General features: G+C 38.9%; 1 protein-coding gene across 1 annotated transcript in view; it reads right to left on the reverse strand.

Annotated features, from left to right (window-relative positions):
• NT5DC1 (5'-nucleotidase domain containing 1) overlaps positions 1–26,670 on the reverse strand; it is a 277,652-nt gene that overhangs the window by 115,868 nt on the left and 135,114 nt on the right. The window contains exon 8 of the mRNA XM_034765827.1: positions 21,527–21,624. Within this exon, the coding sequence (XP_034621718.1) occupies positions 21,527–21,624 (98 nt within the window). The remainder of the gene's footprint in view (positions 1–21,526; positions 21,625–26,670) is intronic.

Genomic DNA, 26,670 nt, shown 5'->3' on the forward strand with positions numbered 1-26,670 from the left:
AGTTTGTACGAACAGAGAACGAGACAGCAGACGTATCAGCACTGTCACTGGTGGCAAGAAGGAACTGAGGGTGCGGGGAGCCAGCGGCGCCCCTTATAGCGTGGCATGTGTGCGCCGCTCCAGGTGGCGCCAGAGCCGGTCCCCTACGGACACTGCTGAGGGAAAAACTTCCGGCAACGGTGCATGTGGTGAGCACACACATCTAATATGGAATGGACATGATCAAGCACTCAAACTCAGATTTCCTATGGAAATCTGCCTTATTACCAAGGATCAGATGCACAAGACACTAGGAAATATAAACATAAGACTGGGTTTTGTCTGTTCATAAGAAAATAAGCCTTTCCTCTATCTAAGTCAGCAAGTCATTTCCCTAGAATCTTCCCCAACTCCTGTATTACAGGAATGCAAATGTATATTTTATCCCTTTTCTTGGAAGTTCCTTAATTTAAATGTTACGTCAATGTATTAATTTGCTAACATATCACGAATAGCTTGGTTAGAGACAAATATGTTTCCAAAATGCTTTTAGTTATTGGAAAAAGTGATGTCATGAAATTCGAGGAAGGCCTATTGTGCAATTTTTACTGAGAAATTAATCATTTAAGAAGTTCCTTCTTCAGCCTGGTGGACACATAGGTTTGGTGTGGTCCTCCCTCCTCCACCCCCTCACATTCATTTTCCTTTTGCTACTCTAATGTTTCAAAACGTCTCCAACTTTGGCAAAGTTACAGAGTGACAAAGTTAGAGACTTTTCTTATTCTTTTTTTGCCACTCTGTAACTTTTTGAAAGTTGGAAAAGGAGAGGGAGGAGGGTGGGAACTACAAACACCACATCTGTGGGTATGTCTACACTTGGAGCTAGGGGTGTGATTCCCAGGTTCAGTAGACATACTCGCACTGGCTCTCATTGACCTCACATGCTAAAAGTAGTAGTGTAGCCATGATAGCACAGGCAGCAGCGAGCAGAGGCAAGGACTAGCCATCCCGAGTACATACTGTCTGGACCCCAGGGGTACGTGTGTGGGGTGGCTAGCCTGTATGGCTGCCCATATTACAGCAGCTAAGCCACTATTTCTAGAAAGCTACCTTGATGAGACCTAGCGGGAGCTGGGAATCAGAGACCTAGCCCCAAGTGTAGATGGAGCCTTTGTTGGAAAGATTAACAATGACAGGCATGAAAGGAAAAGCTTTAAAAGAAGAATTTGCAAACAACTCTTGTCCCTTTGCAGTTTATTTTTGCAAGGAGCATGAATCATCAGTGCACATGGGGGCAAAGGGAAGGTGTTGTATACTCGATACACCGAAATGTGCAGACATGTTCGCTAACCCATAGGCCGTCCCACCCCCATCCCCAACCTCAAATATCTTTCAACTGCTCTGTCAGAAAAAGCATGCAGTGTAACTTATGGGAGTTTATTGCGGAGCCAAAAGCTGAGTGAAAGTCTCTCCCCTGTTCACTTTGGGACAGAGCACCTATCACTGTAGTGTCTAACAGGGGATTGTTTGGTATGCATCGAAGCACAGTGGGCAGCCTGCACAGCCATTAACTCAAAAAGTGGCAGCAGAGAGTTTATTGAAGAGAAAGGAAACAGCAGTACAAAGGGGTTTAAGTAAAATCTTTCTCAGCAGAAGGAGGAAGATCACTCTCTATTTTTAACTTTTGATATAACTTATTGCTCTGCCTCTTTTGCTCAGGAAATAGCTCTGTGGACATTCAAAACTCATGAAAATAAAAATGTATTGCACTTTTTTCCCCACAATCTGTGCACTCAAGAATAATTTAACAATAATTCTAAAATGTAATTTGTCAGAACATAAGAACAGCCATACTGGGTCAGACCAAGGGTCCATCAAGCCCCGTATCCTGTCTTCCAACAGTGCCAATCCCAGATGCTTCCGAGGGAATGAAAAGAACAGGGCAGTTATTAAGTGATACATCCCCTGTCATCCAGTCCCAGTTTCTGGCAGTGAGACGTTAAGGCACACCCAGGACACGGGGTTGTATCGCTGATCATCTTGGCTAATAGCCATTGATGGACCTATCCTCCATGAACTTACCTAATTCTCTTTTGACCGTGGTTATACTTTTGACCTTCACAACAACCCCTGGCAACAAGCTCCACAGGTTGACTGCATGTTGTGTGAAGAAATACTTCCTTTTGTTTGTTTTAAACCTGCTGCCAGTTAATTTCATTGGGTGACCCCTGGTTCTTGTGCTATGTGCAGGCGGTAAATAAGATTTCCTTATTCACTTTCTCCACAACATTCATGATTTTATAGACCTCTGTCATATTCCCCCTTAATCATCTCTTTTCTAAGCTGAACAGTCCCATTACTTTTAATCTCTCCTCATATGGAAGCTGTTCCATGTCCCTAATCCTTATTTTGCCTCTCTCTGTACATTTTCCAATTCTAATATATCTTTATAGCCCTGAGGTGACCAGAACTGCACATGGAATTCAAGGTGTGGGTGTACCATGGGTTTTTATATCCCTTTCCCAATGGTTCCTAACATTCTGTTTGCTTTCTTGACTGCCACCGCACATTGAGTGGATGTTTTCAGAGAACTATTCATGATGATTCCAAGATCTCTTTCTTGAGTAGTAACAGTTAATTTAGACCCCACCATTTTGGATGTATAGTTGGGATGTTTATGTTTTCTTTTGGTTTATGCTAACTTCAGCTCATGCTGTTCTCTGACTCATTTATTAAAAAGGAAGTATCCACACCCGAATACATAACAGTACACTTAAAGTATTACCGCTGCTGATTCTAGCAAGATAGGGAAACAGCCTGCTAAAGTATCATTGAAGAATGCTCAGAGTCCAGAAACAAGGCTACTGAGGAAATGTGGGAAATGCTTCTTTCCTTCTACCTGGAAAATATGTGGTGTCAAGGCAGCTAAGGAAACAAAGTTAGACAACTTTGCTGTTTTAACTGTTAGTAAATGCAGACTTGGAACTGATTTTTAAAGAACTCTTCCTCGTTCCCTTTATAAAAAAAAAGAACAGAGAAAGTTCTAAAAGAGTAACAACCGGAAAGTTTGGCTAATTCCCTAAATCTTTGGTTTGATATTTATAGGTTGTGCAGTATGCTTGTTCCAAGTTCTTTCAAACAAACTAGGAAACCTGATAATTGTTGATACTTGCACAACTGAAAACTAACATCTGGGATTACTGAGAGAGGTTTCTGCCCTCTTCCTCAGGAAGACATTAATGCTGGTCAGTTAATCACTTATTGACGCTTTTTCTTACCACAGTGCACACGGGAAATCTCATTCAATTATAAATTTAAAAATTGTCACTAATGTTAAAGATTTTTAAATCTAAATTGTCTTTAGAAAAGGAACCATAAAAAAGGTATATATATAAAAAGGTATAACAATTAAAATGCTTCCAGAAGAGAAAGGGAAATATTAATGCCATTGTATAAGGCACTGGTAAGACTTCACCTGGAACAATTCTGGTTACCCATGTTCAAGAAAGGTTAATTCAAACTGGCGCAGGTGCAGAGAAGGGGTACTAGCTTGATCAGGGAACAGAAAGCCTAAAATACAAGTGGAGACCAAAAGAGTTTGGCTTGATTAGCCTAACCAAAAGAAGGCTGAGGGGAGATATGATTGCTTTCTATAAATGCATCAATGGCTAAAACACCAGGGAGAGCGAAGAGTTATTTAGGCTAAAGGACAATGTTGGCACAAGAACAGATGGGTATAAACTGGCCATGAATAGATTTAGGCTGGAAATTTGAAGAAAATTTCTAACTATCAGTGGAGTGAGGTTCTCGAATAGCCTTCCAACAAGAGTAGTGGGGGAAATCCTCTAACTAGTGCTAAGATGAAGTTTGATACATTTATGAACAGGGTTATGAGATGGGATTGACTGTGATAGCAGGAGACTGAACTTGATGACCCAGGAGGTCCCTTCCAGTCCTATGTTCCTATACATTGCACAAAAAAACATTTTAAGTGGCTCATTCATCGTCAAGACTGTTTGTTTATAATAGCAAAAAAGGAAAAGCCACAATTTTAGTTCAAAACTGGAATCATAGTGGCACATAATATTTAGTAAAATACATTTTCTATTAGGAAACATTAAATAGCTATTATTAATAGTTTAAAAGCACATACATGTAGCAAAATATCATGCACACAAAAGCCGAATGCACAATCACGATCTTGCCTCTATACACAGCATTGGTAAGACCACATCTAGAATATAGCATCCAGTTCTGGTGCCCCATCCTTCAAGAAAATCATGGGAATAATGGAGAGTTTTCAATGGAGAGCCACAAAAATGATCCAGAGGCTGTAATAGAAGCCTTATGATGTGAGGCTTAAGGAGCTCTACTTATTGAAGAGAAGGTTGAAAGATGACTTGATTACTTGCACATAAAAACTTACACATGGAAAAGTTGTCATTTAGTTGGGGGCTTTTCAACCCTGGTGACAAAGGCTTAACAAGATCCAACGGCTAGAAGTTGAAGTTAGACAAATTTAAACTTGAAATAAAATACAATTTCCTAGCAGTGAGGCTAATTTCATATTTGAACATCTTAACAGGGAAGGTGATGGACTTGCCATCACTTGGAGTCTTTCAAACAAGATTAGACAGCTTTCTAAAAATATGCATTTAATGCATCTTCTGAAAGAAATTATAAAGCCTGGGGGTGGGACTGAAGAATATGGCTGGATGCTTGTGGTGGCCTGGGCCCTTTTGGTCTTGGAATCTGAGTCTGAATCCCCCTGTTCAGCCCCTTCCTTCACGGGCCATGGAGACCACAGGATTGCCTACATTACCCTCAGTGTGCTCCTAACACTTACAGCTCTGTATAAAGACAGTAATTATAATCAAATCTCATGCTTCAGGGCTTCAGCTGATCACCTGTGAGGGCCAGGAAGGAATCCCCCACCCCCTCCATCCATAGCTAGTCAGATTTATTCTGGGTTTTTTCCCCCTTCACCTTCCTCTGAAATGTCAGGGGACTAGCCACAACTGGTGATGGACACTGGAGGGGTAGATCAGTGTTCTGTGGTGGTACAGAAAATCCTCTCTTAGATGCCTGGCTGGTGAGTCTTGTTTACATGCTCAGAGTCAAATTGATCACCAATTTGGAGTCAGGAAGGAATTTCCCTCCAGGTCAGATTGGGAGGGACCTTGGGGTTTTCACCTATCTCTGCAGCATAGTGTGTGGATCACCTTCTAGGATCATCTAAACATATCTCACCTAATTAATTCCCTGATTGGCCAGATCTCTGGTATGTCACCTCAGTCTGTCCTGTTTCTACCTGTAGCATAAAACAGTTTAATCTGCTGTGGACTAAACTGCATTAGTGCAACTAAAGTCTTTGGGTTCAATCCAGGGGTATCTGCGTGAAATTCAGTAGCCTGTGACAGACAGGAGGTCAGATAAGATTATTTATAGTCCCCTTTGGCCTTAAACTTAGTCTACGAAACTATGAATCATGGAAGATTTGTTCCATAGTAGGCAGACAATATTTAACTTATAAGTTGTCTGGCTTTACTATCTGTCTGTCTTATCTATTCATTTTTGTAGGGGGAGATTTTCAAAGGCAGAGATGGCAGTTAGGCACCTGTCTCCCTTTTGTTCCCCTGAAAATCTTCTCCATAAGCTCTCCGGAGCAGAGAACATGTCGTTCTGTGGGTTTGTAGCTATCACAATGGGCCCTCATTCTGACTGGGGACTTTGGATGTTATTGCAATAAAAATATAAAACAACAAATTAATATATTATATTATATTATTAGGGAGGAAAGTTATGTTTTGTCTTGGGAATCATTGCCACGACACACATACAATTTCAGTCGCACACACCCTCAATTATCCTATGTTTCCTTATGTGAGCGCAAAGGAATATGCACTCTGCTGTCACAGGAGTGATGCTAGTAATTCACTGGATAGCAGTTTTCCTTCTGAGGGACTACAAAACAGAGGGGAGAGAAAGAGGTGTGATTGGAGGATGTTTCTCTTCCTCAGGGCTGTGTCTAAAGGCACAAATAACCCTAAATTAATGGAACAAAACCACTGGGATACCACTGTTGCTCCTCATCAGACTTAACTAACGCAGTGGTAAAATACACAAGAAGCCAGTACAGCCTTGTTTCTAGGTGGGCTCCCACCCAACACATACTTACCAGTGTAGACATGGAGTAAAGGAGACAAAATAGACAAAGGGTGGGGGAAGGGTGTAGTCAAGGTGAGGAGTGGCCACATTTTGATCATGCAATGCTTAAAAACTTTGTTGTGAAGCTGTGTAGATGGTCTGGTTATGGTTTGCCTGGCATGTGGTAGACCTGGATTCAATTCCCTGCTCTGCCACAAAGTTCCTGTGTGAATTTGGGGAAGTCACTTAGGTATGTGAGGCATGAGGGAGCCTATCTGTTCCATGGGGATGATAACACTTCCCTACTTCACAGGGGATCTGTGAGGATAAATACATTAAAGATTTTGAAGTGCTCAAATACTATGGTAATAGGGACCATATAAGTACCTAAGATGGAGTGAGAAAAAGGCAGGGAGGGGTAGAATTATATAGAACGTTGAGTAAAAGGACAAGAAGCTTGAATCTGACATGGTGCAGGAACCAATAGATGGATTCAATGGGGAGGGAGAATGTGACATGGTCAGGGCAATGGTCAAGGAGTATTTTTAAGGTCAGTTGGAGAGCAAAACGGGTATCAGGGAGACCAGAGAGGAGGAAGTTCAAGTAATCGGGATGGGAAGTGAGGATGAACTCTATTGCTAAAGTATATGATAAATCTGTAAGCTTAATGCCTACGATTTTGAGATTTAGTAAATTAAATGGAAGAGCAATAGGAAATCAATCATTAAAGAACATTGAAAGACTTATCTGTGTCGGAACAATCACTGGACATCTCAAAACAATGTTACCAGACGTGAACTGAACCAATTAAAAAAGTTGAAAGCTAATTTCTGGCAAGGGTTGAAGTTAGTTTTTAGTTTTCCTTGATGTGGACAGTTGGCATGAATGTGCTACTAACTGATTTATTTGAAAAGGTAAGATTCAAGCCATTCCCCAAAATAATTTCCTATCGAACAATGCATTTTTCCAATTCCGTATCTATATATTTTTGGGTGGTTCGCATGACCATTTCCTAAATATATTAAGACATTTACTTGGTTTGCAGAATCAAGAATATTGTGCGACTTCCTCCCTTACCCCTCTGAGGAATTTCACAGATTAAAAAAAAACCAAAAACTAGCTAGTAGCGTTTCAGAAAGAAATTCTCTTGGAAATGGAACATCAATTTGGCATTCTCATGGAAACACCTGGAACCAGTGGATAGCAACAGCATGGTAATTTTTTCCATAGAAAATACAAAGGATCAGATCTTGAGAGTAAATGGGTCTATAGTATTTACTGGTTTAGGGATGAACCTTCCAAAGGGTTGAGTTCTGTGGCCCCTACCCTGCAAAGCATTTAAACTCTACGTAAGTTTAACCACATGTAGTCCCATTGGAATCAATAGTCGAGGGATAAAGAATGGGGTGGGGAGGAAGGTGCAGTAAACCATTTTTGTATTTTCCCAAACTCTTGGTTTGCAAGGAGCCAATTCAATCCTGATGCAAGGTACAGCAGTATTAGGACTGACTTAATAATGCAGTCTCCCGTAATGTTTTTGCCAGTGGGGGGGGATCACCGAAGCTTAGTGCACTCTGGCCATTCTCCCTCCCCCATAACATATCCCTTATATCGGGATGGGAAAGTTAGAAGTAGTGTTACAGAGTCAACTATGCCAGTTCTACACCAACTGGGGATTCTCTTATGCTCAGGAAATTCTCACCTGCCATTTTGACCAACTTCATGGCCTTTGTGTGCTTCTGAATCACAGTCCAGAATCTGACCTCTTTTCTTAAGCACTTTACAAACATTAGCTAATTCTCAATTTTAGAGATGGGGAAACTGAGGCAGAGATTCAGTGACTTGCCCAAGGACATAAAGGCAGGTACATGTCATAGCCAGGAGTAGACCCAGGCTTTCCTCGTGATTCCTACTTGTGTACTCAGATCACTACTACAGTACAGCTCTCTTCCTCAGAGGTTACTTTAACTCCCAGAAAAATGACAAGAGACTGTAATTATAGCTTGCTTTAAATAACAGACTTGTTGCCGACAGTGTTAAAAGCAGGATGTGCTTTTGGTGAAAAATAATTTATTTTAATGAATAAAAGCCTGACATTTTTGGAAGAACACACAAGCGAACTCTGAAGCTTTTTAATGAAAACCAACACATGCAGATTCATGGAAACTCTGTCTAAAGCAAGATCTTTGCAGTTGTTGCCAATCCTGAATCTTCCAGGAATGTATCATATATAACCCTTTACTCTTGCCTTATTATAAATGGCTATGGCCCCAGTTTTGAAATGAATTAAATATAATTAAATAGTGATTTGACTGTTTATCAGTATCCTTGCCAAATAACCCAGTTGTTTTGGTCCCTGTAGTAATACTTACACAATAAAGTAAAATCATAACCCCGAACTTCATTGTTATCTGAAATTTTGTCCACGTCAAAGCAGTATTTTCCTTTCACAAATCATGGTATTTTTCTCCCTTATGAAGTAAATAATTTGTTTTTCTTCCAAGGAATCTTTTCATGTGGAATTTGGCAGTTGTTAAAGGATTATTATATGAGGTGTTAAAAAAAAGAGCCATCAAGGCCAATCTGTACAGATTTTCACTGTATTATGAGTCTTGGTATGGTGGCTAAATCTGTAAACTCACCCTTCATCTTTTTGGTACCATGCTATACAATAGTGATGTGATACTGCACTTTTTTTTTTTTTTTCCTTTTCAGGAAGCATCCAGTACTCCATCTTCTAAATATGACCTACATTATTTTCTCCGAGATGTGTCTAAAATGAGCCTGGAAGCTTAAATTCATTACTCTGTAAGACACTAAAAATCACGGACTGAAGGGAGACACTGGATTTATGGCTTATTACAACAATCTCTATGCCACTAAGCTCATCTTTTTGTCCTATGACGGCAGAGGCGCTAACAGGCCACACTACCTTGAATGGTCCCTTACAATATGTCATTTTAGACACCCTTACAATATGTGCTAACTACTTATGCTAAACTATCTGGTCCTCCTTGCATTTTGCTGTGATGCTGGGAGTACCTTTCCCAGAGCTGAAGAAGAGCTCTGTGTAGCTTGAAAGCTTGTCTCTCTCACCAACAGAAGTTGGTCCAACAAAAGATATTACCTCACCCACCTTGTCTCTCTAATATCCTGGGACTGACACAGCTACAACTACACTGCATATCACATTGCTGACTCATTCAATTTGTGAGCCACTATAACCCCCAGATCCTTTTCAGCCGTACTACTGCCTAGCCATTCCCAATTTTGTAGTTGTGCATTTGATTTTTTTCTTCCTATGTGCAGTACTTTGCACTTGTCTTTACTGAATTTCATGTTGTTGACTGCAGACCAAATCTCCAATTTGTCAAGGTCGTTTTGAATTTAATCATGCCCTTCAAAGTTATTGCAACCCCTCTCAGCTTGGGGTCATCTGCAAATTGACAGCGAACCTTTGATACCTACTCTTTGAGTACGGTCTTTCAACTAATATTGCACCCACCTTATAGTAATTCCATGTAGGCTATATTTCCCTAGTTTCCTTATGAGGTGTCATGTGGGACTGTCAAGAGTGTGACTAAATTTAAAATACATCATGTCTACTGCTTCCCCACTTTCATTAGGCTAGTAGGCCTGCCAAAGAAGGCTATTACCTTCAAATAAATTCAGGTTAAATAATTCTTAGTACAGAACAGGTAATCATTTGTAGATATATTTTTGAAATGGTACAGAAGTGTAAAGAAAATAATGGTCCATAACTTTATTATAGAAAGAAGATCTTAGGGATGTAATTGCTGTTATATTTTCTTTATTTACCCCAGCATCAAATCTATTGTCTTTTTAGCTATTTCAAATATAAATCTGGAGGGAGGAAAGAAGAGAAAACATATTTCACTTCAATACAGCAGTATTTCCATGTCAAAGGGTAGGCTTGTGGTTAAGGCTCTGGACTGGGACACAGGAGAACAGAGTTAAATTTCCAGATCTGCCACAGGATTTCCTATGTGACTTTGGGTATGTCACTTAATTTCTGTGCCTCAGTTTCCCACCTGTGAGATGGGTAATAATTAGAGCTGCCCAGAAAACAATAATTCCATTTTGCAATAAATTTTGAGGTGTCAGAATCTGGTTTGGTTCCAATGCAGAAAACAGAGAGATCCTTCCCCCAAACAGCTCTAATTGCTGGGCTATAGAATAACCCCTCCCCCCTCACTGCTTTCTCTCAATCTCTCCCACTGGAGTTGTTCCAATTTGTATAAATAATTAAATATTTATTGGGTATTGACTTAAACCAGTCTATTGACTATTGTGAGGGTCTGTTAGTCTCTCTTCTTTCTTCCCCCCATGCCTCCCAGAAATTCCATCCTGGACCTGAGAAACTTTCCCAATTAAAGTTTCCACAAAAAGTTTCAGTTTCAGTGAATCGGGATTCTCCACCTTTTTTCTGTCTTGTCTATTTGAATTTGTGAATTCTTTGAGGGCAGAGACTGCCTCTTGTCATGTATTTGTACAGCACCTAGCAAAACGGGGCTCTGATTTTGACGGGGGCCTCTAGGAACCAGTGTAATACAAATAATGCATACTAATAAACAGGATTTGGCTATAGTGAAGATTTGATCCTGCAGATTCTTTCAAAATACATTTTTCAGGGAGAACTAATGTTATTTTCAGAGCACTTGGCAATTTATGCTAAAAATGTTTTCCAGCCTTAACAAAAGGAATATTGTGTATATCCAGCCTTTGAAAGCAGCAGTTTTAGTTTTCTTTTAAATCAGCCTAGTGTAATTTTCTTATCAGTTTAGTGCCAAACACAGTATTGAATATCAAAAGTAATCAGCTGAAGCAATCTCTGTTGTCTTTATGCAAAAATACTGTACTATTTTTTTCACTGCTTGGATTTTTGGATGAAGAACCTTTTATCTTCACATTTTGCACACTATGCAAAAATATAAAACACTTGGCTTGGCACATTTACTTGAATTTTCCCTTCGACAGAAGAATAAGCATTGGAGAATGCCATCTATGGGTCAGTTTATAATATCAATTTTGATACTGACAACTAACACTAAAACATGACATCTGTTTTTTTTTAAAGACTCTGGACATTCTCTAATAAAAACACTGGAAGTTTTTTAATTAAAAAAAAATGGTGACTTTTAAAAAAATTGAATTTAGTATGTATAAGATGTCAGAGTAACAGCACTGGAAACTAAACTGATCCAGAGAATAGGTAGATTAGAAGCAGTGAGACTCCAACCTTCCAATGCTGCTGAATCAACATTCCTCTATCCCATTCTAGAAGAAATATACCAGGGGTGTTCTCAATGTGCATTGGTATCTCTTCTGAGATGGCCAAAAGAGTGCCAGTTAGTACATATTGTGATAGAAGGTTTCCCATACCACACAATATAACTATTAGGTCTTGTCTACATTCAAGACTTGCACCAATTTAACTAAAACTAGTTTTAAAATTGAGTTACTTAAACTGATGCAGAAGCCCTGTATGGAAACTCTTATTTTACGACTGGGCTTATACTAATTTAGCTGAATTTAGTAATCTACAGTTATTCTTTATATTCATAGTAGTATCTTGCTTCTTTCACCCTCTCCTCTCCTCCACTTCCACAAACATCTACAGTAGAACCTCAGAGTTACGAACACCAGAGTTACAAACTGACCAGTCAACCACACACCTCATCTGGAACCAGAAGTTCTCAATCAGGCAGCTGCTGAGCCAATGAACAAACAAACAAAAGCAAATACAGTACAGTACTGTGTTAAACGTAAACTACTAAAAAATAAAGGGGAAGCTTAAAAAAAGATTTTACAAGGTAAGGAAACTGTTTCTGTGCTTGTTTCAAAGTTAGATGGTTAAAAGCAGCATTTTTCTTCTGCATAGTAACATTTCAAAGCTGAATTAAGTCAATGTTCAATTGTAAACTTTTGAAATAACAACCAAAATGTTTTGTTCAAAGTTACCAACATTTCAGAGTTATGAAGATCCTTTATTCCTGAGGTGTTTGTAACTCTGAGGTTCTACTGTTATCTCCACAGTATTCAATATGTACTTTTTTTATTTTTATAAACCAAGGCCACCAACCGTGTTCCATGATTATATATGATACAAGAGTTTTGGATCATTTGTTCAAACAACTTAAGCTTCAGGGCGCACAGGAAAAACTTTCTCCTAACACCTTCTCTCAATAACTAGGTTGTTTTTCCGTCTAGTATTTTAGCAAACAATTCTATACAAGAATGCAAGGACATGCCAGTCCAGCTCTATTTCACCCAGTTGTAAATGTTTTAAATGTCTACACTGTGTATGTATAAACAGACTTGAAGAGTAATACTGTAACTAAGGCAATTTTTATTTGACACGCAATAGAACACAAGGATTTAATTTTCATTCATTCAATGCACCCTCCCCTCCCACCTATCCCATGGTTATTTGCAAGGATCCACTGACCATCATCACTGACCAAACATACAGTGGAAAGAGGTTTATCAATTCCCAGTTCTCATTTCCCAAACATCTGTTGATTTCCTCAATTTTACTATCCCGTAACATCAAATAATTTTAAACAAATATTTGTTGGGCAAATGTCCTCAATCATTAGACAATACACACCTCATCTTTTACTGTTTGTCTACAGCATGTACAACTTGTCTTATTTCAGGAACCAGAAGGCCTTGAGTAAATTGTTTACACTGCCATGTAAAGCATGGTAGGCTGTTGTGGATAACACTGAGATCTCTCTGCAGCTGCCCTATGGGGAATGGAATAGTTTATTGTTCATCTTAGTTAAACTAAGGGAGGGGAAAAAACACACTGCCAGAGAGCCTGACATGCCAGATTTTGGCAGCCTCTTCTGAATTTTTTAATGTGTATGATGAGTTTGTGCACACACACAAAAATCATGTAATGTGCTCAATATAGATTGCATACAAGACCCATATTCAGCCCTGCCTGTCCTGGTGTATGTCAGAAAATATAAAACCAAAATGGTTTTTAGAACATGTGCTCATACATTACACATACTGTCAAAAAGAGCTTGTGAGCTTCAAAAGTTTGTCTTTATGAAGCATCTCCGTAAAGCTCCTTTTGGTTTCAATAACAAATACTGCATAGATCAGACAGACAATACATATCTGTATGTCACCTCACTGGCACTCTCATCCTTCTTCTTCTCTGGAGCCGCTTCGAAGCCTCTGTGCAGTGCAACATCAAACAGCCACCCTTAAAAGTCTGTTCCCCACCAAGAACCCAACAAACTACTTGCTACAAAAAGGTAAGATGGGCAAAATGCCATGCTGTATTAGAGGCATGTCAGAAACAAATCCCCTTGAACCACTAGGCATGGAAACAAGTACATTATCCCTTTATAGGATCCAGTGTTTTGCAACTGGAATCAGAAATTGATTCTAGCACTGGTACATTATGGGATAGCAGATCTTAAAATCAAGACATTGTTGAGTACAGAAAGGGTTCATTTAAACACCTTTGAAAGGTTTCTATTATTTGTTATGTTTTTCCTCTCTCTCGATTAACCAAGATGAAGGGATATGACAAACAACAGTAACACACCCTAAATAATTTCTAAAATAGATTTTCTGTTAAAAAATACATCACATACACAGACTGTATTATGTTGTGGTGTGCTTTAAAGGCTTGTTTAGGATGACCTATATAAAATATCAATGTATTCTCTCTAAATATGTATTGTTTGCTACATGACCTCACAGTGTGTTAATAGGTGGGCCAACACAAACCGCCCTAATCCCCAGTGAAGTGACAGTGAAAACAATTCCATTAAACAAAAGAACATCTCTGGTTGTGGCTGGAAGAGACTTTACATGCGCCACACATCCCGCTGCTGGTGTTGCTATTTATTTCTGCCTTTCTGAGAGGCAGAAAAACCAGACATTTTTTACTTCCCCATAAAATTACTTTCTAGTTCCTTCTGATAAGTTGTTCCTTCTGATAAGGCCAGACGCACATTCTTTGGGGCTGCCCGAAGGTGTACTGAGAAACACTCATTCCTCCAGCCAGCACAGTGACTCTGGTACAGCATTAAGTTCTATTTAAGGTTTCTCTGAATAATATAATACTTCCAAAACCCCCACCTATATCAAAAGAACATAAAGGTTGCAAAATCAAGTGCTCAAAAGATAGGAAATGCCAGAATTAAGGTTACCTGTGCCACCCCTCTTCTCTCTGTATCTGCATCCCTTCCTCCACCCCATTCCCTGGCTCCTTCCCCCTTGGTGTGCCATCCTCTTCTACACACCTCTACACACACTGGCCCCTGCAGCCCCCTTTAGCTCCCTGCTTTTATTCTCTCCCATTCCACCCTACACACACTTCCTCAGCTCTCTGCATTCCTCTCAGTTTTTTCCTCAACCTCCCTGCTTGGATGCCAGCAGAGGGAACACTGAGAGCATAGGAGAGACAGTACGCTTGCTCTCAGTTCCACTAGCCAGTGACCAATCAGCCAGGAGCAGCAACTGTAGAGAATATCCTGCTCAGTCGCTGCAATTCTGGAGCATGCTCAGTACAACTGGGTGGAAAATGGTTTTCCCAACCCATGGATATTTTAGAGATTTCATATTAATCCTCTGTTCCAGGATGAATCCAAGACTTTTCACAGAGAGACTGGAACTCTCCTGGGTTTGAGTCCTCTGATAACAATCAGGAAGAGAAGGGATCCAAATCTGGGTCTTCCCCTAACCCATGGGCTAGTCTGGGGCCTCACACACCACACATACTTATGTTTAGACAAAACTGACCCTTTCCCATGAAAATATTTGCTTTCAACAAATTGCATTTTTCTGATGAAAAACCATTTTGGCAAGATTACCCAGCCAGCTCTAATGCTCAGTACAAACAGAATCTTTGGATAATTTAGCTGCCAAACTCTAACAATAGTTTCTATTAAGTGTGTGCAAACTGAGATTTTTTTTTTAAGAGGCTCATAACTTGGCTAAATTAGGGCAAATTTTTACAGGGATAGCAAAAGGCACATCCCTAACACCTCAGTAGCCCTTTATCAAATTTCAAGCACCTACGCCAAAGCATGGAAAAGCGAGAGCTTGTAAATGCATTGATTGTAAGATTATCTAACTATATATTTTTTTAACATGGGGAAAACAACGTACTTTTCCCTAATCAAATTCTTGGAAATGGATGAACCATTTTAGCTAAAACTTTCCAGAAAAAAAAATCAACCTGAGGCAGACACACAAGGAGGAGACTTTCAGCCTCAATGGTTAAAATTTGGCAAAGTTATAAGCAACTGAAAACAGGATCTTACAATGCAAAGTGTCAGGCAACCATAACTATGCAAGTCTCTACCCCACCACATATAATGGAGAAGAAATATATAGTGTTGTGGTTGAAGGTTTTATCAGCACTCACTAGAGATGGTCTCATTCTCATAGGTGGTGAAGCTAGGACTGAGTTATGCAGCTTATCTCAAAATATAAAACTTTCACACCATGCTGCACCACCAGTTATTCTGCATGTTCTACATATGTGACAGGGTGGGGTGGGGGGGGGAATCTATAACTATTGGCTTAATAATCTTTTAAAACAATTAGTTATTTTTAATTCTTCTATTAGTAAAAATAGGAATATCAAATACCATATGTCCAACTGTAACAAAGTCATAATGAGCCATAAAAACATAATAAAAACTAAAAGAGGTTACCTTATCTAAAATATTTCCTATTTAAAACAATTTTTTTCAGGACCTTCCAGATTTAGGAGAGTGTATTTGGACCCACTGGAAAACTGAGTCAACCCTTTCCATTGATAGAAAGCTTCCATGTCTAGTCCTGAAATGCTATATAAACATAAAAACCTAAGAATTATCATACTGGATCAGAACCAGGGTCCATCTAGTCCTGGATCAGAACCAGGGTCCATCTAGTCCAGTAACCTGTCTCTGACAATGTCCAGCTCCAGATGGTCACCTTGCAGAGGAAGGCAAGGCATATGTGGGGTAATCTGCTCCCCATGAAAGTCTCATCCTAATTCCTAATAGTTAGAGACTGATTTAAACAATGAAACATGGTTTTATACCCCTTCTCAATTTTTTGTTATTGGCCTTTGAATTTGTGACATTTTTATGTACAGAAAAACTGTGACTTTCCCAAGAAAGTGTCTTTTCTGTTCTGGCCTTTAGGACCTTTAAATTTTTTGAAAGATGATGTTAATGCTGGGATCAAAGAGAGCAATTCCACATTTGGGGAAGAAAAAAAGTTTCTTTGGTGATGGTCTGTTAGAAAATGGCAGCTGTTTGAAGATGCTCAGAGGTTGGAAAGCTAGAAAAAGTCATGGTTGACATGGATTGGTTGGAGGAGAGCAGGATAGTCAAAGATGCATGATTAATAAATCTATCACAGGATGATTCCATAATATCTCATATAACTATTATCTCATTTTTGTATAGTAAGATTTTAAAAATGAAACATTTTTCCAAAGTCAATATATATATATATATCTTATTTACACACACACACACACACACACACACACAGAGTACCACTTTTAGTCACACAATTGCTGAAAAACAGAAAAATTGAGAGCTAAAACTGCAAGAGTTCCACAAACTGAGTGTAAATGCATAATGGCAGTATTTAGGTCCACGAAGGAGATGCCCAATAGCACAAACTTATAGAAGCTACTCAGGGAGGTCAGCATTATTTGAGACATTTTTAATTTAAGAGAAAAATAATAATAAAAATAAAGAATTTGTTGGGGTCATGCACACCTGTTCAAGGATTAGTGCTAACACATATTAATTAGCAACGTACTGATATAATAAATTTGTGGTTTAATGTTATAGAAGTAGTATGACATCATAAATTACCAGGTGAGACCAAACTATGTTTGCTCCATGGTTTTTCTTCAATTCATAGAACTACAAAATCTTAAAAAAAATTAATTTAAGCTGACCTTAGTTGTTCAAAAAAATGGAAAGTTCTTATATCCGATTTTCAAAAGACAGGCGTGCTGATATGGTAGACGTTGCTTTACATGAACATCTTGGGACAAATCCTTAGATGTTGTAAATAAGGTACTTATAATGATTAAATGAAGCTATGTCAATTTATACAAATTGAGGATCTGACCTTGTTTATAAGATTAATGTCAAAATTGGTGAATTTTATGTACTATGAAAGCAATTTCTTTCCTATCTAAAGAAATACAGATGTGCAAGTCAGACATATGTAAGATCCTTGAAGAGGTATTCTGGAGTTGAAGCTGCATGGCAGTATAAACCTGTTTATTAAACTATTTGATTTTTGCTTGTTGTTTGTCCATATTTTGTTAGGTATAGTTTAGTATAAATGCTTTAAAATCAATACAGAAGATTTTAATTTTCATAAGAGAATTCCATTAATATGATTTTTATTTTATTTTTTTTAAATATTACTGTATTTTTAGCACAGTTCTTTGAAGAAGTACTAAATAAACAAAAATGTATTGTTATAACAACAATTAGTACCTTGGTTCTAAAAAAAAAAGTTACGTAAATCTTGCAACAATGCATACAATGTTCTGGCAGTTTTGATTGATGCATGTTTTGAAACGCACACAAATGAGGTACTGATGCGTGTTTAGCACAATCAAAATTAACTTTCATGGTTCCAAATGGATTAGTTCCAAAATTACGTTCTACTGAAAAATCATTCTTGCAGCTCATACAGTATCATATTACTGCAGATAATAACTTCTTTATCATGTTCTCTTCCTTCAAATATTTATAGACCACAGTGGTTCCTCCAAAATGAAAGACTGACAGATTTAAAACTTTTCTTTAAAGGTTTCCCTGCAAAGTTTGAAACAAAAACTACAACTACAGCACCACATGTTTCAATGCAGAACCTGATTCAACAGCCCTGAACGGGGGCACAGAGTTTGAAATCAAGAAAAGGATCCTCATTTTGTAACTTGAGCCCACCTTGAATGGAAACCCACTGAAACAGGACAAACCTATTGACTCAGCAATATTAGAAAACTGGGCCAAATTTAGACTTTCTGATGGATGGGGAAATGTAGAATCATAGGAGATTAGGGTTGGAAGAGACATCAGGAGGTTATTTAGTCCAACCACCTGCTCAAAGCAGGACCAATTCCCAACTAAATCATCCCAGCCAGGGCTTGGTCAAGCCAGGCCTTAAAAACCTCTAAGGATGGAGATTCCACCACCTCCTTAGGTAACCCACTCCAGTGCTTCACCACCCTCCTAGTGAAATAGTGTTTCCTAATATCCAACCTAGACCTCCCCCACTGCAACTTGAGACCATTTCTACTTGTTCTGTCATCTGCCACCACTCAGAACAGCAGAGCTCCATCCTCTTTGGAACCCCCCTTCAGGCAGTTGAAGGCTGCTAACAAATCCCCCCTCACTCTTTTCTGTAGACTAAAGAAGCCCAGTTCCCTCAGCCTCTCCTCGTAAGTCATGTGCCCCAGCCCCCTGATAATTTTCATTGCCCTCCGCTGGACTCTTTCCAATTTGTCCACAACCTTTCTGTAGTGGGGGCCCCACACAATACACCAGATGTGTCCTGACCAGTGCCAAATAGAGGGGAATTATCACATCCCTCAATCTGCTGGCAATGCTCCTACTAATACAGTTCAATATGCCATTGGCCTTCTTGGCAACACGGGCACACTGCTGACTCATAGCCAGCTTCTCATCCATTGTAATCCCCAGGTCCTTTTCTGCAGAACTGCTACTTAGAAAAGTCGGTCCCAGCCTGTAGCCGTGCATGGGATTCTTCTGTCCTAAGTGCAGGACACTGCACTTGTCCTTGTTGAACCTCATCAGATTTCTTTTGGCCCAATCCTCCAATTTGTCTAGGTCACTCTGGACCCTATCCCTACCCTCCAGTGTATCTACCTCTCCCCCCAGCTTAGTGTCATTTGCAAACTTGCTGAGGGTGCAATCCATCCCATCATCCAGATCATTAATGAAGATGTTGAACAAAACCAGCCCCAGGACGGACCCCATGGGAACTCTGCTTGATACCCGCTGCCAACTAGATATCAAGCCGTTGATCACTACCTGTTGAGCCCAACAACCTAGCCAGATTTCTATCCACCTTATAGTCCATTCATCCAATCCATACTTTTTTAACTTGCTGGCAAGAATACTGTGGGAGACTGAATCAAAAGCTTTGCTATATCATGTTCACTGCTTTTCCCATATCCACAGAGCCAGTTATCTCATCATAGAAGGCAATCAGGTTGGTCAGGCATGACTTGCCATTAGTGAATCCATTTTGACTGTTCCTGATCACATTCCTCTCCTCAGCCCCATTGAACCAGCAGCTTTGGGCATAGGGTAGACAGGCAGTTACCTAGGTTACCAAATTTTAGGAGGGGCATTGAGATGCCCACGTTTTATTGCAGGAACAAGCCATTGGGAAGAAGCCACCTGAGCTCAAGCAGCGCATCCAAGGAGCACAAGCAGAAGGAAAGGGGTTGGTAAGGCCCAACAGACTTCCACTAGAACGTTTCAGAAAGGTTTCTTTTTCCTGCAGAAAATTTTGACTTTTTAATTAGAAAACCAAAAACGCTATATTTTTGGCCAGAACCTAAATGTTTCCAGGTTTGTTTGGGTTTTTTTTTTTAACAAAATTCAAAATTTTCCACAAAAAAGAAATGTATAAATAAGATGCCCACATAATTTTTTTCTACTCATTATTTAGGTGATTAACACTACAGAGTATTTTAAATTATTAACAATTTAGTACACCAGAATATGCTTTATTAAAATTTCCAAAGTTGTTTTTAGAAATATTTGTCCCTGTTACAGTATCGTCAATACTCTGATTGATCTTTCTGAAGATGAGGCAATTTTGCTCTTATTTGAGATCAAGTTAAATTGGGGGGGGGGGGGGGAACCCTAGCAAAGCGAACAAAGGTTGGAGACAGTGTACCTAGTAACTTCTGTAGTTTGGGCACATTACTCATTTGTTGATTGTCTATTTTCTTTTGTCTCTCCTGTCTTTTTTAGATTGAAATCACTTCAGAACATGAGCCATCTCTTATTCTGTGTTTATATAATGCCTACTGCCATGAGGCCCAGATCCTGACAGGAACCTGTTGGCACTATTATAACAAACAAACCACCACCACCACCAGAGACTCAGGGAATGAAACCCCCATTTGTAGGCATGAGAAGACTGATGATTTTTAAAGCATCTGAACTAAGTTATACTTTATTTTCAATTTTCATCAAGATAAATTAGCAAAAATGCTTTTAAACTTGACAGCTTACCACTTATAAAGTCTTTGCTTATTCATTCATATTTTATATGAGTTCCTTCCTGTGCTATTTTACATCAAACTGTCAACTTGACAGCTTCCTATTTGACCTCATTCTTTTAAAAATATATATATTTAACATACTTTTTATTACTCTTCTTCATAAATAGATATGGCATTAGAAAGTATTTCCTGTGTGTTGCCACTCTGCCTTTTAAGAGTTCAAAAGGTAAAATTAATTTGGGTCTGGAGTGACACACTTTTCCAAAATCAGATGTTAAAATACAGTTCTATATGCCCTTATTTTTTTTTTTTCTGATTTGCACTGCTTTAGAAGTTGGGCCAATCTGCTATTTTGCCCATAAGCTTAATTTTCAGAATGTTACAGAATCATGAGGATATTTATGAAAAGCAGTCAAAACTGTTTGACTTGTTGTACATGTCTATTCACATGTGTTGATTAACAAGCCCTTCCTTTTTTGTACACCCCATTCCTTAAATGCTTTAGTCTAATAACCTAATTCACTACATTGTGACAAAGTTTGGGATTGTTTTTATTTTTTAAGTGAATGGTATGCCCACTGTCAGTTAATACTGAGCCAAATTATACATATTAGATACTTTCAAACTTTCCCCATAAATCATTTCCTCCAGTCTTGCAAGTGTATTTGTTTCTGTTTTCTGAATTTCCTCGAATTTGTTTAAATGTTTTTTAATGAATTTTCCCAGAACTGTATGCAGTATTCTGTATATGATCTTGCCTATGCAATGCAGAGAAATGACTCACCATTGTGCTCAATCATGCAATACTTCAGTATATGTAGCCCAAAGTTATATCAACTTCTTTCATTCTGTTTTAAACCAAAAGCTTACTTCATTTTTCATTATATTTTCAAGTTGCTTCCAGCATTACAACTTTTACTTCCTCAGTAACCTTTCCAAGTAGCCTGCCTTGGGAATTGAACTAATCTACCAATCTAGAATCTCTTATCTCTTCCACTCGCTATCTGAATGCTTGATTATGTCAGAGAGTTTTAACCTGCAGATCTACTAGATTGGACCCTCCATTTCTTAGATCTAAGTGTGTAAGAAACAGATGTATACGTGACTGAGTCTTACCAAGGGTTCGGAAAGGTCTTTGGTTTGGCATCTGAGAGAAGAAACCAGGTTTCAATGCATTTGTGATCACAATGTCAAAAAGCCCTGCAAAATCATTCCTGAAATGACAAAACAAAACAAGTCAAACAACTTTTAAACACTTTTAAAAAAAGGAAATAAAGCCATGTAGATAAGACCGACCGTCAAAACCGTTTTCTATAAAACATTTTTTCATGCCACTTTGCTTAGAGATTTTTATACTATTTCCCCACACCCATTTGCTTCCATTTTTAAGTTAATATATCACCGGTGAAAGCATGTTGGATAGACAGCCTATCAGACTGAAGCCTTCTATTAATTATATTAATTATTATTATTATTAATTTGTATTACCATAGCACCTAGGAGTTCTGGTTCATGACTAGGCTCCACTGCACTAGGCATACTGTGGGGTGCCTAGTGCATTGATGTCACTAGGTGCTTTTGAAAATTCCAATAGGTGCCTATCTGCATCTTTAAACATCATAGTACATTTTAAAATCTGGCCCTTAGTAGGCACATTTTCCCCTCTCTGATGTGTTTTTCCCCCCAGTTAGGACAGTTATAATATTAAATGAAACATTTGCTATTTCTAGCTACTTACCTGTACTTATACCACCTCCATGCAAAACTCACTATTTGTTATTAGCGCTACTGGTCCCATACTTCTGGCTTTTATTATGGATGGATATTTATTTCAAGGTGAAAGTGATGAAAGGAGAATGTAGTCTAATGGTCTTAGTACAAGACTGGGAGGCAGATATTTCTGAGTAATACTCCCAACGCCAAGCATGGCTCCCTCCACAACCTTGAGCAAGTCATTTCACCTCACTCCCTAAATTATATCCAGCTATAAAATGGAGTTAAAAATTCTTCTCTAAAAGTCTCTGAAGGAGGTTATAAAAATATAAATTAGTCTGAAGTAGTACATAAGTGGAAAAATGTTGCTAAACCTAATTAAATCTTAATGCTGGAATATAGTAGCAAATTTTAAAAATGCATATACATGCTATCTATTTTTATTAGAAGTGCTTCTTTAAGGTGATTTTTATTATATTGCATGAATTGGTACCCTCTAGTAAAATTCTTGGATAGCCTTATTATGGAAGGAGGAAGTAGCAAATACAGCCAGGGTATAATGAGCTGAAATGTTAACAAATATAAAAGCAGAATCAGACAGACTATATACCAGATGTACAGATCTGAATAAAAATATGCATTACTGACCTTTGACATGTATTATAAGAGGCTTTCCAAAAGTAAATTTGCATTCCAATAGTTATAAGACATATGCTTTAGATTATTAACTATCAGTGGAGTTTATCAGATAAGTGATTGGATTTGATAAATGACCATAGAGAGATGCAATAGAAATATGTAGAGGTTTCTTTTGAAGTTAAAATCTGACACAGTCCTTTCCGCTCTCTGATTTTCGTGTATGTTAATCTTATTAACAAACATGACAGTGTAATGTGTCAGATACATGTGATCAAGTGTAGAAGGCAAAGGAAGGCATCTGGAACAGATTTAGGGAGAACCGCTGTTTTGAATATAACTCAAAGGTTTTTTTAAAAAAAAGAAGAGAGAACTGAAACTAAAGTTCTGACTAGGTCAGTTTGCTGTCAAAATGACCAAAAGAAAAGTAACAGTGATGATTTCTTCCAATTTTTCTATTTGTTTACACATTTAAACAGAACCTATTAATTAAGTTCTATCAGAAGACTTGAACTACAATGAACACCACAGATAAAATAATAATGTATTTGCAATAATAAAACCGGTTTTCAATTAATCTTTAGTTTCCTGTAAAACTGATCTATCCTAATTCAAACATAGTGGTTAAAATCTCAGTTCAACCAGAAGTGTCTTTTATGCTTTTGTTTGCTTCTCTGTTTCCAACCTTAAAAAAAAAATCAGCCAAAAACTTGATTATTGCATGTGCAAGATGTAAAACCTCCTGCAGGAAATATGACTACTGTTGAAAATCTTTCATCTGGAGCTTGTGACTGTCTCTATAAAGCATTTTAGCTTTCTTTTTGTGAGTTCAATTCAACATCACATAACACAATGGACACATTTAAATTTTTTCTTCTTTTTTCAAAGATTTTAGTGGATGGAGATATGTTTCCTGTACTTAAAATGGGGAACGCTGGTAGAACTACCTATCTCTTAAAATGAAAGAAACTTCAAGTGAAGTCACTATACTTGATTTGCACATCCAGTCAGGTATAGTACTTACTGGTAGATGTCTGAATGACACTTGTACTCACAATTTGATAGGTGCCACTAAAGAGTGAGACTAAGCTGAGGTTGCTCTCAAGATCATGCTCACTGTGTACTATGGCTCTCATATGATACATACTACACACAGTTCTGGATACTTGAATACTAGAAAAATATTGATAAACCAAAGGGAAGTCAGAGAAAAGCAAGAGAAATAAGGGGTTGGGGAGGATCAATTTACAAGAACAGAAGCCAAGAACAAATATGCTTTATATCATAACTAAGGGAGTGACATGGTAACCATTTATAAATACTTTGTTTCTACAGTGCAAGCAACAGTGAGGGAACTGAAAAGCCAAAGAGTACAACCAGGAGTTATGCAATTGTCATAGAAATTTCTGTCCGTTCCAGCTGAGGAATAAGGAGAGATGGACACAGCTAATCAAGCAAGGAGCCCTGGGAGGGGCGATCCGTTTATTTCAATTGCAATTGGGTTCGAGCTCATAAGTCAGCAAGAACAAAGAAAACACTTACACCAAAGCATTATATGCAGTTGACTATGATAATCTATCGCTCTATGATTGGCCAAAATTTCCCATAATTACCATACATAATTAGCAAGCTACATGTATCTGCCCCTCTTATGACCTCTTATTGTTCATCTATTTGCCCCCTCCTCCTTGCTTATTTTGCAAACTAAGCAGTTAGGTATCTACGGGACGCAGGCACAGAAAGGTCCATTGTCTCCAGGTTTGGAGTTTGGCTACATTTCCTCTTGAAGGAACTTCCTGAGTTAAGACATAGCAATAGCTGTGCTGTATATCTTCCATGTGTACGTGACAAATTTGCCCCCTGGCAGTTAAGCAGAATAATTTTATATCACGATGAACTAGAGCGAGGGAACATTTCAGATGAACATGAGGAAAAAATTCTTAGCAGTAGCATCGAGTAGATTGTGGAATAGGCAGACTCTCAAGGGAAGTGGTGGAAGCCACATTCCCTGACTCATTTAAAATAGGACTGCGCTAAACACAGAAGGCCACAATCCTACATTGGCACAGAAATGGACAAGATGACCTAGTAGGGTTCTTCCATTTCTAATCTCTACCTTTTCAAGAGAGCTGTGCTTAACAAGGGAAATCATCCTTATTGACAATGTAAAGTATGTCTATACTGCATGCGTCTTTCAGTGGCGTGTAGAGTGCATACATGCATAGCCTCTGCTAGCATGAGTATATATAGAATTGTAGCTTGTGATGCATGGTTCAGGCAAATAAAGACATACCTGAAGGGTGAGGGTATGCACACAAGTATATACATTTCACAGCTCTCTACTCGGCCAAGCCATGACTCTCCATCTCCACTGCTACTTTTAGCAGCATAGCATCCTGCTGCTGCAACCTTTCCCATCCCCAGGAAAAGACTCCGGCAGCTCCCACCTGCTGTAGTCTTCCCCTGCTGCAGGGAAAGATTCCAGCAGTGGGGACCTACCAAAGCTTTTCCTTGCTGTCTCCCCCCGGCCACAGCTATATGTGTCAGTGAAAGGCTATGTACAGCAGTGTGGATGTAGCAGGCTTTTCACTGTGCCATGTAGCCATACAGTCTTTAAGATCTCTTGCACACCAGTAGAGAACTACTAGAGCATTACATACCCAATTAAAGGGAGGCCCAGAGGTCAATGCATGGATAGGAGTGCTTGCACTGATATAAATGACTACAGAAAGTGCCTGGCGGTAGAGAATCAGTCCCTGGGTATACTACTCATTTGAGTATTACTTTTTATTCGTTTTTGAGGGGTGGCAGGAGGAAACAGATTCCACCTTAGTGGCAGCAGGTGCAAGTCTCATCCAAAATAGTAGAGTTGTAGCTGCTGCTGCCAGGATTCTGTTTAGTCCTGGGAGCACTGGGAATGGTTTGGCAGGAGTTGTGCTGTTGTTGGGACGCAGCTGTGTCTTACACTTTTATATCAGTTGTGCTTTTCCTGCTGCAATTTCTACCCAATTTCTATATGTAATACACCCACTGAGAGCCAGAATAGCTACAATATGCTGCCGCCTAAAACTGTTTTATTAATGAAGTTACACTCAGTGTGTAACCTACACCATTATTAACTTCATGGATTTGTCCCAGAGATTTCAGTGGGAGTTAAGCCCACTAACTTTGGGTTGCATTTGGCTTATCCAGCCAAATTCTCAATATTATGAGCTTGAAAAATCTGTGGATACAAATAGGTGCCATCATTGGCAGCTGTAGATCTCAAATTAATTGCAGTGAACCATCTCTGTGTGAAATTATCTATTCTGCCTAAGTACTGTAAATATATGTTTTCTGTGCACAATTATCTTTTTTGGCAATCACGCATTAAGAGCAATGATAAGTTATTTATAGGCTCTTCTCTGAAGGTTACTGTATAATATCTGAGTAGCTCACATACATTCATCGGACAGTGGATTGAGAGTTGGGAGACCTGGGACAAGAGTAGAGCAATCTGGTCCTCTAGATATATCATAATATGGGTTCCCCTGTGGCCTCATCCCCGTGCTATGGCCCTGCACTCCACATGTAATGATGATGACAAAGGGTCCTACGCACTCCCAGAGAGGCAGGGGAGTGGCAAGAGGTCCCTTCTTACCAAAGTGGCAACAAGGGAACTTCTCCCCTCAGGAGCAACAGGGGCCCTTCTCAGAAAGACAGATGGCAGCTGGGAGTGGCCTTACTACATGCCTCAACAATTGGGAAATATTTGCTTGGGAGCGTGGGCTGGCCACTGCAATCTATTTCTCTTGCCATATACAGAATCCTCTGCTGAGGTGGTGTTGGTAGGGCCTACAAGAGCAGTGGGCCTCAGAATTAACACCCTATTGAGATGCATGGGGTCATTCACACTTCTCAGAACTATATTT

This window comes from Trachemys scripta, chromosome 3 (assembly GCF_013100865.1).
Source record: "Trachemys scripta elegans isolate TJP31775 chromosome 3, CAS_Tse_1.0, whole genome shotgun sequence".
NCBI classification, from domain to species: domain Eukaryota; kingdom Metazoa; phylum Chordata; order Testudines; family Emydidae; genus Trachemys; species Trachemys scripta.